The sequence below is a fragment of the Aptenodytes patagonicus genome, chromosome 2, assembly GCF_965638725.1.
Source record: "Aptenodytes patagonicus chromosome 2, bAptPat1.pri.cur, whole genome shotgun sequence".
NCBI classification, from domain to species: domain Eukaryota; kingdom Metazoa; phylum Chordata; class Aves; order Sphenisciformes; family Spheniscidae; genus Aptenodytes; species Aptenodytes patagonicus.
Window position 1 is genome coordinate 55,087,717 of NC_134950.1, and position 19,937 is coordinate 55,107,653.

General features: G+C 39.2%; 1 protein-coding gene across 2 annotated transcripts in view; it reads right to left on the reverse strand.

The window, feature by feature from the left end:
- Positions 1 to 19,937, reverse strand: part of MYOM1 (myomesin 1) — a 77,840-nt gene that overhangs the window by 51,856 nt on the left and 6,047 nt on the right. For both annotated transcript variants that reach the window (XM_076329900.1, XM_076329899.1), the window contains exons 3-8: positions 12,393 to 12,530; positions 7,939 to 8,149; positions 6,043 to 6,200; positions 1,938 to 2,030; positions 907 to 995; positions 719 to 781 (exon numbers count right to left, since the gene is read on the reverse strand). In XM_076329900.1, coding sequence (XP_076186015.1) covers positions 719 to 781; positions 907 to 995; positions 1,938 to 2,030; positions 6,043 to 6,200; positions 7,939 to 8,149; positions 12,393 to 12,530 — 752 coding nt within the window. The remainder of the gene's footprint in view (positions 1 to 718; positions 782 to 906; positions 996 to 1,937; positions 2,031 to 6,042; positions 6,201 to 7,938; positions 8,150 to 12,392; positions 12,531 to 19,937) is intronic.

The window sequence follows — 19,937 nt, forward strand, 5'->3', positions numbered from 1 at the left end:
ATTTCAGAGCTTCGGTATATAAATGCCAGCTAGTATGCCTTTGCAACATATCTCTGATTCTATTTGTGCTGCTACAATAAAAGAAATGTCCGTAAGTCTCATCTGTCAAGCCTTCCATGCACAGGGACCCTAGGGCACTCCACCCACATGGCATATGTGCGTGGATTGTCTTAACATCGTGGAAGTATCTATGCAATACTGTAAATCACTTCAGAATGTGAGGTTCTCAGGTAAAACAAACTACAGTTTTTGCCTTGATATATCCAAGCTAAATCCAATATATACCCAATATTCAAATTGGGTTCTGGCTATTTCATCTTTTCTACACATTTTCGCAACACATGGAATCACATAGCAGCGGACAAGAACGATTAAGTCAACTACTCTACTTATGCACATGCACCCCCTAGCTTTTTTTCCAGGCCATTTTACATATTGCAAAAGAGGAAGCGTCTCTCTCTTTGACAGATTTTATTCCACAGTGAAGTGCAATATTAAAAGGATGTTTCTTATATAAGCAAATAGCCATAGACCTAGAAGGCAATGCCATTTTCTCCTATAGGCGAGGCTAACACCGTCTGAAATTGTAGAGCTCAGTACCTTTGTAAATCAGACCTGCTTCCTTTTTCAATAATGTTACAAAATATTCTGCTTAGTCATTTGTCGTGATGTCACAAGTGTAAATGGATGTGTCAAACAAACATGTATTGCAACTTACGGCCCAGAGGCATGGAAACAGTTCCAGCGTACAAAAGACTTGCATCAATCTCTCCTTTGTACCCTAGACAGAAAAAGAACAACTCCAGTCACTATCACCAAGAGGTAAAGGCCCTCTGAGACACAAAAACAAAACTGGTAATGTGCATCTTAACAAAAAAACCCAAAGGAAATATTTTGCAAACCTACTCTTTACCACGAGGGAAGCATAAGCCGAAATTTCTCCTTTAACATTCATAGCAGAGGCCCGATACTGAGCAGTGTCGTCAAAATCACATCTAAAATGATAGAAATGATTAGGCAGGGCACCCATTTACTCCTTGGCATAGCCTCTCCTATGTTATAGGTTAAAGAAACCCTCAGAAATCTGGGTAAAATCTATGAAGAAGTAAAAGCTTGGGAGACAGGCACACTGGACTGATTGTAGCCATTAAGTTTTTCTCAATGTTAAAAATCCAATGTTTGAAATAAATGTCTCTTTTCAAATATCACTTACAGATTTGAAATTGAGAATACACCAGAAGTAGGAAAAAACTGTCTGATAATATTTACCTAAGTTCTCTCTAAGTTATCTCTAATTTACTTTCTCCCATGGAGAGATGCCCAATGTGGAAGCTGTAGAAATGGTAGCTATCATAAAATATTTTCAAAGGTCACCTACCAATATCTAAATTGTCAAATCTAGATTGTCGCTGATTGTCAAATTAGGTGATTAGGTCTCATGTTTTCAATGTTTTTTAATGCAAAGTGACTGCAAAAATTTCCCATTTGGAGGATGAGTACTGTTAAAGATCTGTCTTCTGTATAAGTGAGGACATCTCAGTTCTGTTCATCATTTCAGCAAGAATCAGGAATATTTTTATATTTGAAAATCAGTTAACTCACATATTTTTACCCTGAACTAGATTTTTCTCATGTTTAACTGTACTCATGCAGCAGACAAATGGAAAAAGTAATCACAAATGTCCCACGTGTTTCTGACTCAGCCATAGAATAATGGCTAGAATAATAATCCAGATAAATTACTCACTTAGGTAAATTGCATATCCTCTACTGAGGAAAACCAGAACTGCTTCAACATTTAGTAGACAGCATTCACCTCAGCTGTACAAACTGGATATCTCTTACATCCCCAAGAGATATGTTCACATTTTGCAGGTCTCAATCTATAGCAACGTTTCAGCTTAAGCTATTTGTTAAATTATCTAGTATTCCCTTACGTGCTAATTTCCAGTGAGTGCAGCCCATATCGACTTGCAATGATATACTTGCCAGGGTGGGTCTGTACATTGATGGGCACATTGTTTTTGTACCTATGGAAAAGCAAAGAAACAGTATGTCACAAACAGAAGGGTATAATTATATACTTCAAAAGGTCAAGTCCTTGATGTTTGAAATAGAACATCAGTTTCTGCATGTTTCTCCTAGATAAACTGTAGCCTAATTTCCTGGGAAGACATTGCATATCTTTGGAAGCTTAACCTCTCTCTCTTTCTCTTTGACCCACTCCAGGTAAATTTTATTTTTTAATTAAAAGGAGAAAATAATCTTGAATGGGATGAGAATCAATTTATATTACCATGAACTTCATGTTACTACTTGTAAAGGAATGGAGGAGTCACAAGAGCAACATCTCAGAGTTTTGTGAATTGCAGTCAATGAAAATTTTGTAGCATCCTTACCTACTAGGTATCATACACATTTTGTTTGGTTCGCATTTTTGATCTACTTTTAAAACCTGCATATTCACAAAAATGTCAGGTAGAAAGTTAACTTTTTTTTTGCTTGCATAGTTAAGTTGACGGAAGCCCTGACAGGGTTAGACTGGCAAGGAAAAATTGTCTTGCTGGTAAAGTACATTGCAGCGAGGGATCTGGCAAAAGCTGTGCTACCAAAAACTCTGCCTTCACAGGTATGAGCGTTTTCTGGTACAAGTATATCTTCAGGTAGGAAAAGTTTACTGTTCAAAATTCCCAGTAAGTAATTTGAAGGAATGAACCAGTACTGATCAGTAGTCAGCTGGCACTGCTAATTTCAGAATTTATATAAACAGCTTGAGACCGATAGAGGAAGAGTTCAGTGGTTCATGGTAAATTTTTCCTCACCAGTCATTGCATAAAAAGTCACTCATTCTGGACAATACATGGTGTAACCAAGTAAATGTTCAAGTAAACCCTGTCTTAAGCAAGCACTAGTAATATGGAACAAACTGGTGATAGGAGTCTAATAATATTGCACACTGAATTGTATTCAGTACATTTGGGATTGGTTTGAGGTCTATAAAGAAAGAATGTTTCCTAAGATAGTGTCTTCCTTTAACATAGCTTTCCCTGTGCTCCATAAGGTACATATATAAGGGAAGTGGAAATATAAACGATGATAGACAAAAGTATCTTCATTTCTTACTTTGATATAGCTTAAATAAACCTTTCTCTTCGTAAGTTATAACAGATATCCAGCCAAAGAGCTTTGCTTCTTCATTTCAGATTTTAAATTTTAAATCTCTCATGATTTTCAATCGGGAAAGGGAACTGGTCTGGTGTCAGTGGCTTGCCCCACTTCACCAACAAGTCAGTAATAAGCCATTTTATTTTTACCAAGAATATTATTAGTTTAATATGTCTCAAGATGAAGCTATATCCACAATAAATCTGAAAATTGCCTTTCAGCACTTTCAGTGTTGTGGAATAAAGAATATTTCCGTGGCTACAAATTTTTGGGCACAGTAATACACTGGGATTTTTCCAAGTGCCAAAGTGAGTGAGGATCATAAACCGTAATGTTTTTCATCTTGATCTTCCTCTCAGGAAGATGTCTATGAAAAGGGACTCAATGCAGGGCAATACTCTCTATTCTGGACTTCAAACAGTTGCAGAGATGCTTGACCTCATTATAGATCTCCTACTGCGTTATCCTGACTTACAGCAAAGAATAATACATGGGACCAGTAAGAGTAATCCATTTGCCACCACTCTTCACCTGATCTGTGCAATGGTGCCACCCAGACTGATCTGCCTGGGAACATCTGGGCATCTTTATATTCCATGTAGTGTGTCAAATAATTTAGAAAATAGAATAATGCCATCAGTTCCTAATATTTTCCAGGGAATATGAAATCCTGTGAAACAGGACTTGACTCCATAATCTCTTTAACTTTTCTCCAAAGGGCTGGGCAACCCTTGGATCCTGTTGGCAGCAAAGGTGTTTGGTAGCATGTGGTGCTGTGCAGAAACAAGCTTTAACTGAGTCATGCCAGCAGCGAGAAGACTTTCACTTCTTTTGTCTTCATTATCAGGTTAGTAAAAAATAATCTATTCAATTTTCGCTTATTTACACTCATCTATGGAAAGAATAGGGCTCATGTTAGAAGGACCACTTGTTATTTCTGGAAATGCAAATTCCAGAACAGCCAAGTCATTAGCTAATGTTGGACTGCAACCTCCCACTGTCATTATGCACTGATAGTTTATGCTTTCTGCTACTGGTTTCAAATGTCCTGGGTTTTCCATATGCTTTTTCCAAGAGAGTCAGAAACAGCTGCATCAGACAGTAAGGTTTTCTTTAGAGAAAGTTCATGAAGCGTTATAATTTTTCAGGCACAGCATGAAAAGGTCTTCATTGCTTATACAAAGAATGACTGTTTGGAATACACGACTGACATTTTGTTAGAAATGCTGAATGAAAGCCAACAGATCCAGGTCAGCACTGTTCTGTATCTCAGAGCAAAGACACCTGCTGAAATGGCTGTGAACTCTTTTTTTCCATTAGTAGCCTGTGGCAAACTGAAATCCCTTTGGAATTCAGATGTACGGTAAAATGATGTATTAATTTCCACCATCCACATTTAGCCCTTTGATGAAAGGCTGGTTCACAGTGAGAGCAAAGGCACACAGCTGAAGGCTTGGTTTAACCACGTCAGGTTTTTGGTATAAGGTGAATCTCAACCAAAGTGAAAAAGCTCTTGCGTTCTTGGTTAGGATTCAGGTTACAGAGCTGGATTACAGCCATGAGCATAGCTGACCATTCCTTATGTCCAGCTGAGACCAGACCCGAAGGGTTTGTCTGGAATACTCTCTAGGAGGAATGTCAAAACAGGGCACTTGCGACCCTTACGTGACGGGAAAAATGTGTCCGTGCAGAGCCTGGCTATTGGGTGTCATAGTCTAAGGAGAGAGATCAAGTGACTTCATGGGCATCAGCTCTGGCCTATTAATGTTCCTCTTAGTAGCACTTTTTATCAAGCCCTGAGATTAAGGTTTTTAAGACCTACATAAACACAGAGTCCATTAAGCAATTCAAGTAGTAAATTGCAAAATATGAGTATTACTTAACATCATGATACAGTAGATGTCTTCTGTTGTCTCCACAAATAGACTCTCCATAGGATTTATTCCTAATAAATGCTTAATGCTGAACACGGGCTTATTCTTTGTTCATTTTATAAACACATACATACATTTTATATACACATTCTAGAAGAATCTTTTAAATTAAATAATGACCATCAAATCTCATTTTATGTTTGAAAAAAAGTTATTACCTATTATCTTAACTACTTGATGGTATCTGTGTAGCATGAAACAGATAAGAAAGATCAGCTCAATAGATGGTGAGACAGTAAAGCTTCACAAGTCACTGTTAATTAAGCTAAATTCAATTCCAGTCACGGTAAACTTTAACCCAAAAGTCAAATCAGACCTTCAGCTATGACTAAGAGTATATTTTGGAGTACAGTAAAGATTTAGTCCAAAGACCATTTAAATGAATAGAAAGTTTCCAATAGGCTCCAAAGCTTTCAGAAGATTTGGATGGTCCTGGATCTATCTGCAGTCTTTGACTTCAAATAATTATGATGTGTCTGCTGTGAACACCCTGCATCATGAGATTTCAGTTTCATGGAGATTCAGTACTATAACTGCTCAGCAGCCAAGCAGCTAGTTCTTAACCAAAGCATGCTTTAATGCTTCAGGGACATTAATGGCATTTGTAGACTAAACAGAAGTATTTGGAAAACATTATTTTAAGGATAGTACTGACAATAAATTAAACTGCTATTTTTCCTTCATTAGCAGACAGAAATAATATATTGGATGTCTCTATGAAAAAAAAATCTATGTATTCCTATTGTTGTTACACAAAGTATTATATTGCTTTTTAATATTTTGCTTTCTTTTTGTACAAGGTGACTTCAAAGGTGTTTGACAGGCCTCTGTACCTGATTTTTTTTATTGAATTTGTATCTTTCTGGAAAAAATACCACATTCACTGAGATGACTTCAGGTATTAGTTATGTGGTGACTTCCAGTGCTAGAGATACAAACTTACCATGTAACATGGGGTGCTGGCCAGCCAGCCACGGAACAATGAAATTTGACATTTTGCTTTTCCCAGATAGTGTGGGAACGAGGCTCAATAATAAACTCAGGAGCATGTAAAAGTTTATCTTGATTCAACTTTTTGTGGAATGCCTGAGTCTCTTCTAGCTGGAAAAGAAACATTTGATTATAAACTCCAGCAGTTATAAGTGCAAATTATTAATACACAAAAAGCGTATTTTTTTAAAAGCAGTAAAAAAATATGCAATTTTTATTTAAAAATCCAGATAGACATACTTAATGTATTTATCTCACCTGGACACAGAAAACAAAGTTTTCATCTTCAAGAAGTTCTCCTTCCAAATAGCTAGATTTGATTTTACTGGTTTTTTTCCTTAAAACTATTCTAAGTAAAATAATTTTCCACATTTAATTTTTTTTTTTTTTAACACAGAGTGAAAGGTGAAATACGTCTGAAACTCAGATGTCTTCTGTACTTTTGTTCTAATGAAAGACTGCGTATGCCTAGATCATCTCTGACAGACCTGCTCTCAAACCTTTCCTGATGATGGGATCTTTCATCCTCCCAGGGTAACAGTTTCAACTGCTTGGCTATTCACAGAGCTGGAAAAAAATTCCTAATATACTATAAATCTTGCTTTATGCAAACTAAACTATTTATTTTCTGCCCTAACTTTCACATGTATGGAGAACTACAGGTCCCTGTATTAAGGTTATTAAAAGAAGACAGCTTTCATAATCCTCTCAGTCTTTTATAAACTGTGCAATACCAATTTTCCTTGCAATTGTTGTTTCTCAGTTCTGGACAGGTTCTACTTGTCCTCAACGTTCATAAAACAGTAACTACTCATTATCAGAGGTCCAACAGTCTCCAACACAATTAAATAATTGCCCCCATGTTTTAATGACAATACTTTTGTTAACACACTCTAGAGTGGCATTTGTTTTTATACAATAATGACTGACATTAAATTGACTCACATTAAACTTGTGACCTGTTATAACTCCCAGATCCTCAGGTACTTCTACCTAGCCAGGTATTCCTCATTTACTTGTTCTTTTCCTTCTGTGTGTAGTAATTTCCATTGGTTGTTATCAAATTTCACCTTCACTGTTTCTCAATTTTTGAGATGATTTTGAATTTTTACCTTGTCCTTCAAAGTGTTTACACCCTTTCCAAACTCATGTCATGAGGATATTTTATAAGCATATCACCAATTCTTCTGCTCAAAACATTAATAAATTTGCTAAATGAAATATATTTGCACTTGATATATTCTGCCAGTCTGGTCATAACATATTTGTAACTATGCTCTGAGTATTATTTTTTAAGAAGTTGCAAAATAATATCAAAGCTATCCACAATTAGAGATTCCGTTCCAGATGTCTTTGACAATTCCCTCCCTAATTTACACCCTGTGATTAAAACTCTGGGTTAAACACTTTGGACAAGCTTGTTCCCAGGCCATAAAAATCCAGAAATTACCCCATCACCTTCTTATTGGCAAGATACATACATTGGCACCTTTCTTCTCTGCCCAGCAGCTGCCTCATCGTCCAGGTGAAGGATGCTGTGCCATTTAACTAGGTGTGGGCATGACCAAAGAGCATTCCCCGGCCCCGTTCTCTCTCCCTTTCTCCCAGCACAACAGAAGTGTTCCTGGTGCCTACCTCAGGCACAGTACCTCTTTTCTTATCCACCTGACACCAAGATAACAAGACTTTAAGTCATTGAAAAGATTTCCATTGAAAATACTTTGGTTTTTTACTACCACTATTGTGATTGTCCATGGTGTAAATCAGGGCCTTGTTGTGCTAGGCACTTTACAAACACCAAACAAAAAAGACCCACGCTCTTTACAGCCTAGGTGTTCATTTCTATTACCGTTTTCTTCAGGGCCACACGTTCAGCAGACTCCCGGATTGCTACTTTCCTTGATTTTTTTTCATGATGTTCCTCTTCAGAAGTTGACTTGGCCACTTTTCTGGCACTAACTCCTTCACCTGTGGCAAAAAGGTTCCTCTTGGCAACATATGCAGCACTTTCTTTAATTCTTTCTTCTTCCGTGTCTGTGATCCCACTGATACTCACTTCTCTGAAAGAATTTTTAAAAAGCAGAATCCCATTGGAAGGTGCTGAGAACATATTCCATTTATAATTTCTATCAAATTAGCCAACTACAGTGGCCAACACTCTTTCATAACATATTTCTGCTATTACAGACACATATGTATTCAAAGCAGAAACATAGAAGGGTACTGCAGAATGACTGAGTATTTCACTGTCTAAAGTCATGGCCGTTTTCAGTGCCTCTCTGTATAACTATGCCATACACATTTTCAGTTTAACCATTATCCTGCTCTGGTTTTGTATCTCCATTGCTATAAAGATTAGTGTAAGGCATACCCACAGATCTTCAGTTATTGACTTATAGCTGCAGCATTCATAATAACACTACCAAAGGGGCAGGAGATAATTGTAGCTGTATAATAACGTCCTCATTTGTCATTTAAACAAAAAGCCACATTACTGTATATCACTAAAAGTTCTCTTTATTCATAGAAAATTCAATCCTGTAATGTTTGTAGGGTGACTGTTCTTCCAAATGTTTTCAAGAAGATGATTAAGGATTTTCTTGAAGCATCTTCCTCAGGCTTTCTACAGAGGTGAGATGCAAAGAATGGTTACTCTCAATGGGTCCAATCCTGTTTCCATATGCACATGTGGAAGTACCATTGCAGCCATATTGTTTTGGCACTGTCAGGACATGGTAGCTGCTATAGTAGTGCATATACAATGAGAGTTCCTTGACTTAAGGAGAAGCATTAATATCCTTCTGCTGACTTTAGTTACTGTAGGGTAACATTAGATGGCACACTGAAAAGAGGTTCTGTTTAAGTTCTCCTTAAGTGCCATCTTGCAAGCACTATAGAGAAAGCAGCCTCTGTTTACTTCCAGAATGCACTCAAGCCTCACTATTTTATCATAAAATGCTTACTACTGCTACAAAGCAAAAAGATTAGGAAGAATGATTCTTTGTTTTCTTTGAGATTGCTAATATTATGCGTTTGATAGCACATCTCAACACTCAAGAAAATTTGAATTCAAGCCCATAATTAACTGTTCAGCCCCTTATCTTTGGGCTGTGAAGACAGTTGATAATCACAGTTGGTGAGATGCAAGACAGCCAAGCAGAGTCTGTCTGCAAGACAGACCCATTGAGAGTAACCGTTCACATTGGAATGTGCTGTAAACTTAATCATGCATAAAAATTGCTCAGAAGGCTAAAAAACTTACTTAACAGCATAGAGCTTTGACCTCCCTCATGCTTTCAAACTCTGCCTTGAACTTTCTGTGTTTCAGGCTGCTTTAACAGGATGATCCTTAAAAATATCAGTGGGATGATTGATTCCCTTCACTTAGGCACATCAGCTCCCCCCACAAATATCATCCGAAGCTGCAGATATATGGCAGAGATTTTTAAGGACAATTTTGAAAATTCAGTTTAATGAATATGAATGTAGCTATCTACATTCAGTTTAAATGAATCAGTGGCATTTTACTTCAAAGGCAAGCTGACATTATTTCCTCCTTAATTACAGTAGTTAAGATCTCAGCAACTTCACAGTATGGACCCACTCCTCAGGCATAAAGCATCTTCTGGGAGCTGATGAATATCCTCAGACTAATATAGGACTCAGCCGAGTCATCTGCAGTAGCGGTCCCCAAATGCTTTTGATCAACAGTATTAAATATTTAGATTTGCTAATCATTTCTTCTTGTTATAATCTTCCCAGATCAAAGAGAAACATGCTCCCTGAAATGATGAATGCATCAGAAACAGCATACAGTACCGTTTAAGAATTGATTCAGCAGTCAAGTCTCAGGGGTTTCAGTAGAAAACACTTTTCAAACAGAAACAATGGGATCAAACCCCAAATAGCACACACAAAATATTATTTAAAGGGTATCTGCCATCTGCAGTCCTTTGGCGTAGGCTTATTAGTGGTTGCAAATAGTTCCACGAGCCACATCCAATATCTTTAGCACCTATGGCATTAAATCAAGCTCTGGGTGTTTTATCATCTAGAATACTGGCTGGCTGTCCTTAATTTTATCTTGCAAGAATTAGGCTAGGTGTTTAAGAAGAACAGTTGTGAAGTGAATAATCTGAGCAAGGGAGGTTTTTACAGCAGAACCTGAGGGCTCCGAAATAGAACCAAATAATGGCAATAACGGCGCTGAAGGTCGTCCAGCAGCACGGGCAACAGCTCTGATGAACCCATGGAGAGCTGACCTTTATAAATAACTATTCCTTGTAAAACCTATCTGCCCATGGGAAACAACACATGAATTTCACAGGGGAATTTGGGAATGACATATAACACGCACACGGTTCAATGGGCTTCAGCTGTTATCCTTCAAACAAAAATATGTATCTGACAGGAATGTGGCACGCAACTTCTGCAATCTTGGCATGCGGTCATGAACATGATGCCAACAGAAAAAAAGCCTAAAACAGATACCCCAACCATGTTGGGCACCCTAACAATCATCATATGCCCTTTTTATATTTTTTAACTAATTAAAAAAGAAAACCTATTTGGGTCATTTCAGTGGTACAAAAGCACACACAACTTCCTGAGTTGCCATGTGCAAAAAGTAAGATTGATACCAACAACAGGAAGAAGAAGAATAGTAACAATGACGTAAGAATCTGACAGAATCTTTTAATGTAGGATCCCAAAGTATTGCACAGACACAAATAAATGAAGCTATACACCATCACACTGAGTTAGATATTACTGTATGCATTTTACAAAAAAGTAAAATAAAAAAAGATGATTTGTTAAGATTTGTTAAGATGTTAACATGATGTGTTAAGATCACAGGGGCCTGTAAAAAAGCTAAGATCATCATCCAAGAATACTAGCCATCAGTCATGATTTTCAGCTATTGACCAACACTATAAATTTTATTTTTGTAGACTCAAGACACAATAAAAAGGGAGGATATTTGTGCTTGAGGGCATGGGAGACAGATGATGGTGAACTGCAAATCTACTGCTATGTGAGCAGAAACACCAGGTGAGACACAAAGCTAGTGAGAAGCCTTGAAAATATGTTACCACAATATGTTTTGTGTGAGACATATTTATGTATTTCTGTCACACAAGATATTGCTGAAACTCCAAAGCAATGGTTTAAAAAGGCAACAGTGTGTGCTTCTGAATGTTGGTTGGATCAAACAAAGTGAATCCAACACAGAAATGTACAAGGGGTGAGAAAAAAGTCACTCTGGAATAGTGGGAGAGAATTAATAAAAAGCAAAACTGCTGGTCTCATCACAAAACATCACAAACGCTCAAAAGGCCAAAGCAATAACATCTCCCACTGACAAGATGGAACTCAGTTTCACATGAAAGCACAAGTTTGGACACAAAGCAGATGTGACACTGGGTGTTGGTTAAGCAGTAGACAGAAAAGCACTGGCTCCCAGAAACAGCTTGGAAGTGTCCCATGAAAAATGCTGTGCTGCAGAAGAAAGGCAAGTCGAAGGAAGGTTTCTGTTCAACTGCAGGTGGGCGAGAAATTTTTCTCCTGGCCTCCAGTCAGGAACCAGTTTTCCACACCACACCCAGGTATGTATTAATCTGAACAGGTGACTATGCTCGAACTGCCGGAGACTCCTAATAAAATCAGTGTGCCATACCCCAAAAAGGGCAGGGGAGCCTCCTTGCTCACGTTGGTTCTGGCTTCCACATAAAGTTCACATTCAGCTTTACTGAGGACATTGCTGCAGTAAGATGTATTACATCAGTAGTAACCATGCAATAAATACCGCCAACACGTGAGATCAGTATGAATCATTATGATGGATTTGAGAAATTATTTGGTTTCATTCCAGGTTTTCCCTGTGCCAGGACAAAACATTAGCACATAATTTCATTGTTTCTATGTTTAATGCTTGGTAAGAGACATTGAACTACAGAACAAGTCTTCAAACCAAAAGAATAGGCTAAATAATGTAGACAACCTGGTCGTCCAGTTCTCAATAAGCAGAGTTATAATTATATCTTGATTTCATAGAAAGTGTCCCTGGCAATGTGTTCAAAACAAAGTCCAGACACCTCGGTTCATTTGTCCTGGCTCTGGATGATCAACGTCTGATTTTCTGCCAGTCAGTTGACTTCTCTTTGTCTTTTTATCACTCATGTGAAGTGTAAACAATCAGCTTGAGATCCATGAGTGTAAAAAAAGATTAATGGATTTGTTATTTTATAATTTATTAATAAAATGTCAGAAATAAGATACCAAACAAAAGGAAAATTAACATACCGTCCTGTGAATATGGGCACTGAGTAGTCTATGGCTTCGTTCTCTTTGTCCTCAGATAACAAATTCTGTTTTGCTCTCTTTGCTTTGGGACTCATCTTATAGGATTGGTCTTCAATCATTAAACTGGAATCTTTCAGTCTGAAATAAAAATAATATTGTTAAATTCAGAAAAAAAAGCTGTTAAGAAACACTCCAAAATACGATTCAAGTACTAAAAATTTTTGCTTTCTTGTTTGATAAGCAAGAAAATATCATTTTTAATAGCCATGGCTTCAGACTTATTAAAAACATAACTAAATGCACTTTTGACAAACTCATCATTACAAATATAACACTGATGCCCCTTGATATTAAATCTAAATAGAGAGAATAAATAATATACCTGATAGCAATGCACATTTAATAGCTTCTTGGTTTGGGACTTGGAGACTTTGTACACCCAGTTTTGGCAGATCCTGAAGTCACTGAGACCACTGAGTAATTCTGAAGATTGTATCTGAACTCATAACATCTACTTTTCCAAAATTTACAGTCCTGAAATTGTCTGGTGCCCAACCAAAATGTTGGTGTGCAATTATATTCAAAGTAATAATGCATTTAAGTCTCTCTACAGAAGTTGTAGGGCAGCGTATTGCTCAGTAACCAGTGTTGCCATTCCCACTGCTATCCCGTACCACCCCAATCCATTGAAAGTGGCGAGCTGAGTGAAGTAACACCATTTAACATAGCACAGATAAACAGAGAATGAGTGGAAAGAAAGAAGAGCAAACCAAAAGGAAGGCTTCCCCTCCCCACCAGCCTGGGAGGGATTCTGAAGAGTGTGAAGCATAGTTGAGGCAGTCATTTTGGGTTCATTTTTAACATGGTTACAAATTGTGTTAACAAAGCTCCAAATACCTCTGTCCTCCTTTCCCAGTGCAGCACATCTCTAACTCCCAGATCTATGGAATATCCTAATTAGCTGTCAGCCTTTTATAAATCCCCAAAGTGTCTATTCATCTCTGTCTCAACATCGCCAAGGGAAATCATATGTGAGTCTGCTTTTGGTCTGGAGGTTTGTCTACACAGTATACACTTACCACTTAGGTGCACAGATACAGGAGCAGAATTAAGGCATGTGGTTTTTCAGCAAGGCTCGTTAGCCTGGACGTGTACCACTAACATGGCTAACCTGCTTCCCATACGCTGGGTGGCTTACACTGGTGTCTCCATGCACCATGCTATACACATATAATCAAAACTCATGCTAGCACTGGGCCCCTGAGAATGTTATACCTGTATAATGTAAGATTACAGATACATACTTGGGCTAATGTTTACCTTAGGCTGCAGCCCTGCAAAAGTACCAAGCTCCAGAGGTGCCACCAACACAAGTCATACCAGGAAGAGTGCTTGATTTCCAAAATATGTGTTAATAATCTATCCATGTGAGACTGTGTGTGTGAGATCACATGGGTCCAGTTTCATTCTCCCATCTTTCCTTCCTTTGTTTCTTTGTGCCCGTCCCTTTGCTCAGACCGAGCTCTCTCCCTACCCAGTGCCTGTTAAATCAGTCTCCTCTAGCTCTCTTAAAGGCTTTCTTACTGTCATCTCTTCTCCTTCTCCATCTAGTTCCTTGCCTGAACTTCACATCTGCTTTCCAGCCCTCATCTCTTTGCCATGCCACTCCCAGCACCGTCAGTAAGTTTCCCTTCCTTTCTGCTTAGTCCCCATCTCATCAGACTCGACTGTATTCAGCTCGCCCGGCATTGCAGTGAGGCAGCCCTCTCCTCTGTGTTCCCCGGGTGTGCGCTTTATAGCCACCATCACCGAGCCTACAGCACCACTGCCAAGAAACACTCAGTACAGGGGGTAAAAGCAACCATGCACCAGTTCTCCTTCCTTCCTCCTCCCCCTGTATCCTGGTTTCCATGAAAACAAAAGCACAGCCAGAGAGGGGCTGTGGCACACACCAAAGGACTGGAGCCAAGGGTTTACCACGTCAGGCACCACTGGGTCAGCCAAGGCACAGACCAAGTCTACAGGAAAGAGATGCTGTCTGCTTCAGGGTCTGATGCCAGGCGCTGCCCAAGGCAGCCAGGGAGGGAGTCCAAAGGAGGCGGATCCAGCTTTAGGGACAGAAATCCAAGCAGAAAACACTTGGGAACAGTCCAGGCAGAGTAAAATAAAAAGGAAGAGACAGAGTGAAACAGGGTATGCAATGGCCTCACTCCTGTGTTGGGCAACAATATGGTACAATCACTACGGTCATCCACAAATGCATCGGGAGAACTTGTCGTCAAATAAGTAGTGAGAATAATCAAAGGCAAAGTATTTTCATTATTTTTCATAATTGAACTATAGTCTGTAAGGAGCTGCAGTTCTTTACTTAGCAGGTGACTTTTATTCCTGTCCTATTTTAAAATGGGACAAACCTGGAATTTTGACTCCGACTGCCATCAGATTTCCTAGGGGCTTTAGGCTGAACCCTTTAGGAGGCCACTTGACTCCTGATTGTTTCTAGATTGAGAAGGATCACAGTATCATTTGAACTTCAGTTTAAATGTCAAGAAGTTTCTATTTTCATAAAAGTAGATGAAATGTGGTGAAAATTTCAGCTCAGGCATTTTCAGCACTGTTAAATCCAGACTAGCTCTTTGTTCCTAAAGGAGAATTTGGCCATCCTGTCAGTTTAGTTTTCAGTTAAGGTCCAGATTACACAGTCATGTAGGGAATTAATGGGGAGCGTACATAGCAGTTCCCATCACTCTCTGCTAGGCCTTTTGTTGATGTCTTTCCTACATGGTTTTTTTTCCCTATCTTTCACTTATAACTCTCTAAAATTATTTGAAAAGGAAAGAATAAATTGCTGTAGGTTCTGTTTGTTTGATGGTTGTTTTTTTAGTCAAACACTCCAAGTGTTTGTAGTTGAATATCTCACATTTTTTCTGCCTTCCACAGCTAGCTTTATGAAAATATCCCCCAAATCCTTCAGATTAATGCCAGAGATCTCCATCACAATGGAGCCTGAGAAACAGGGATGGAACTGGGACTTTTTTCCCACTCTCTTCCGAGTTTTCTAAACAGCCTGTCTCTTGATTGAGGCACTGCTACAGCCATCTGATTATTTTCTGGATTACTACTCTTGGATCCTTCATGTTATTGCATCCTTTGGTCAGCCCTTGTGTGTATGTGCTCAGGACCAGAAAAGCACCTTTCTAGATGCCTTTTCCTCTCTTCTTTCTCTGGAAGGGGCAGCTGCAGCGAGAGTTGTTGCACTGTCTTCTACGAGCAAGGGTTGGGTCCCAATACTTTGTAGTGGTACAGAAGAGGGAGCGCTCAACTATCAAAAGCGCAGATAACTGTGAGCTGAATAATGGATCCATGTGGATCCTGTAATTGTCTGCTGCTATCAGATTGCTAACACAACACTCTGACCAATTTACTTCAGTCATTTGCTCTTCCAGAAATTTGACCTGTACTAAGCAAGGCCCCGGTGAGAAGTGTTTCACTGAATAATGCCAATGGTGCTTTTAGACCAGTTTCCCGTTCCAGTAATGGTCAAGAGCAGGTAAAAAGAAAGTTTATGTAGAGAAATACCTCCCTTGATAAATCCTTTTGGTTTCAAGCAAAGGCCTAGGGACATCCTGAGCCAGAGGTTGCATCTTGGCTGTAGCAATGAGCTTACAATTTATTTATATATGAAAATGGCACTTTTTTTTGAACCTGTTTTAATCTGCCACTTTATAATCTCTTTTGTACTCACATGCCGCTCTGTGTGAAAAATCATTCCTTGTTCACTCTCTGCACATCTTTCACTATTTTATACATTAACGTTACATGCCCACGTTTGCCTCCTTCCCAAGGTAAGAACCCCAGTGTCTTACCTTCTCCCGACAGATGGTATTCCACGCCTCCCACTACCCTCCTTGCTGATATCTGACCCTTTTCTAGTTTCATACTGTACTTTTTGAGATGATCAGAACTGCACCTAGTATTTCAGCTATGAGCATACCTTGGATTAACACACTGACACAATATGCTTTCTGTTTTATTTTCACTTTCTCTCACAGCTGTTCCTAAATTTCTAAATTTCCTCATGACCACATCAGAGCATCCAGCTGGTGTTTTCAGAGAGGTATCCAGAGTCACTCCAAAATCTTTTTTAGAATTGCACTGTATAAACCAAGAGCTGAGATGAATAAATTTGAAGCAGCAGAAAATGTTTCTACTTTCCAAATCCTCTTATCATTTGCTTCCATTCAGGCAGAGCTATATGGAGGCTAGTAGAAATGCATATTCAGATGGAGCTCTTTGCATGGGAAACCAAATTGATCACTATTTCTATCATAAGGTTTATTTCCCTGTTTTCCTTTTTTGTTATTACTATTTCTTCCTGTGCAACGCAAAAACCAAACCCTGCCTACAACCATTATTTAGGTAGCCCAAAGGAGGACTCTGCTTTCTTGAACCGGATTCTAAAATCTTGCCCTTTATTTTAAAATGTTCCAACCTTTTACCTGATATGTGGAACAGAATCTCCCCAGAGGAGAAGGAGCAGGAGCAGGGTATCATTGCTCTCTAGTTTCACAGGGAGGAACAGTACCATGACCTTTTAACAGCTTTCAGCCTCATTTGATATGCCCAGCTAGCATATGTATGTTTTTTTCCAGGTCAGGTGCTATCTGTACCGCCTTATCAAGGTTGGTGACCCAAGCCTACTGTCCTCATTTCTTGATGGTTTTCGGCATCTTAAAATATCAACACCAGCATTTTCCTAGTTTCTCAGTAGAGTCACTGAATTGGGAGTTGCGTGACTGCAAATACTAAAGGCACAGGCATTGTCCTGTAGAGATGTAAAAAACAGATAGACACTATTAGTTTTTCCCTCCAGCCCAACAGAGGAACTAAAGACAACAACACTGTGCAGGGCCTCTGAAACTCCCAGACAGAGGTTATGTTTTGATGTCTTATTCTCAGATAGAAATATACTTCAATATGTTGGCACTTGCCCTGGTTTCTGGGCCTGAAGGGACAGGTTTCCCACCCTGCAAAAAAGAGAGTCTGCACCCAGTGGATGTAGAAATGTGTTCTAGGAATGGACCACAACACCCTATTCCTTAGTTATTCCACCCCTGCATGAAAAGGCACCTGTAAGCTCTTTTACACCTCAAGAAAATCATGTATCTCGTCCTTAGCATGCTTTTGTTACATGTCTCTCTCAGTTTATTCCGACAGCAGAAAGGGATGCATTTGGTATACACAATGGCTGTACAAGCTGTACCTGCCAGAGGAGCTCCATTAGCCAAGAGGCATTTTCCAGGCTCTCTTTCTAGCAGCTGCTTCTTTCCTAATATGTAATGTTTGAATTCACTCACTGTAAAGAGGAGATAGTGGATTGGCAAACCCAGTTACAGGAAAAAAAAAAAAAAAGATTTTCAGAAGAGAGTTCTTTAAAGCCAGCCTCTAAAGATGAGAGGCGCTCTCCGGTGACTATATAAATTTTAAGTTGCTGGCAGATTTGTCACAGGCCCAGGCGATATTGCTGGCAATAATCACGCTGTTCCCTAACACAGCTTCCACAACAAATTTTTTTAAAGGGGAATTGTTTCCACATAGCAGGTCTCATTAAAACAATTTCCATGCTTGGCTATGACATTTGGAAGCCACCTTCTTAACCCTCACCTATAATAAACCAAAGGATGAGCAGTGCCAAGATCATGGTCTTCTCATGTTTCTTAAAGTGTATTATTTACTCAGCCCTGTCCCGATCCTGGTTACAATATTGCTCAGAAGAGCATTCACTCTTACTGTCTGGCAACCTAATTAATTGCAAGTTAGTAAGGCATCTCCCTTCTGATTGCTCGGTTCACCTGAACTATGCCATGTCTTCTTTGCTATTTCGCTTGATCTGCAAAATATATGCAAATGCCTGAGCCACACCAATAACTTCTGTTTTCTCTCTAAGCAAGTCTCTGGCCCATTTGGTGGCAGATAACCTGTCTGTGATACAATGGGATTTTCTGATGCTGCTGGCCAGGAAAATAACACATGGAAAAGCAGTGAAAGTTTGAGCCAAGGCAAATGACTGAGCTGCCAAAAAAAGAGGTAAACGGGTTTAATCCAGCAGTCCTGTTTGACAGGCCTGTAAGTGCTATAAGCAGCTTTGGCAGACCTGACTCAAAGCTTCTGAGAAGCACATGGAGGATGGAGCGGTACTGCGGGAAGAAGGTTCTCCCACAGGAGCCAACCTGCCGGCGGCCCCTGAGGATGGGACAGGGAAGAGGACGGGTGGCCACAATTATGGCTTTTGGGAGAGAGCCTCCACCCCTCACCTGTACAGACCCTGCCCGCTCCTCGGGGGAAGCAGCACACCCCGCTCCTCCTGGCTCTGCAGAGACCAAAGAAGCAGTGTATGGCTAGAAAGGGCCCCGTGAGCTGGCAGGGAGGGCTAGGTGTGAAGTGGCAACCTCTATATGGTGAGACTCACTTTCTTTTAGGAGCCCAGGGTTTTGCAGCTGTGGCAAACTGTAACCAGCAAAGCTGCAAGCTTCCGTACTTGGTTTTGCCAGTTTTCATTTCTCTCCTTTCACTTCTTCAAGCTGTCATGGTGTGAAGAAGACTTGAAATGTGGGGAAGGGACAGCCCACTTGCAAATGGAGACTTTTTTGTCCTCATGAAAAAGCAAGCTGCAGCTCCTTCAAGCTGTCTATGTCCATGCTCTGGGCATGTTTTCCACTCAAGCAAGGCTTCAACATCAGAGAACTGGGTTCAGGTCAAGGTCTTGCAGGTTACCTAGTCCCTAGTCCTTCTCCACTGTTTTCCCGTGATAAATTCCTCACATAGCACTAACTGTATGTTAACACTGTTGTTTTATGAACACTCTCTTCTGTACAGTGGCTACAGAAAAAGATGAGACTTAAATTTTGCAAGTATAGTAAAGTTTAGCAGAAGCTAATTTAGATAAAAATAAGAAGTGACCTGAATAAAAGCTTAGTATTTGAATAGTATACTTTTCCTGTTGGGCTTAATGGGGTTTATCCGCAAAACTATATCCATTATACATAAATGTATATTTGATGTTAAAATCCAGTGATATGCAATTATTAATTGTTAGCAGAAGATTTTTATCTGGATTTGGATTTGTGTGTCCATTCAAGTTTCAAGCAACCACCACTGTTGTAGGTCATTTAGATACAGCATTTCAAGGCCCTTTCTATTTTTTGAAAAATGAAAGAGTTTGAAGACTCATTTTCTTTTTTTTTTTTTTTTGCTACACCATTCCTTTCATACAGATAAAAACAGAAAGTCTTTGATTTGCCCAATTAATTCTAGTAACACTTTTTGTCTCCACATTATCCTTTAAAGTATTTTGGGCTATCTGGAGAAGACAGTACAAACTTGGAAAGAATTACTTCAAATTGGTACTACATTTAACCGTATAGTCACATTATTTGTTCTACCTTATCTCTTGCAAATTGAAATAAAATGGGCTGCAAAAACCAAACAAATACCAACATAGAGGCCATATTAACCATAAAATTGGTTAAATATAGAGATTGTCAT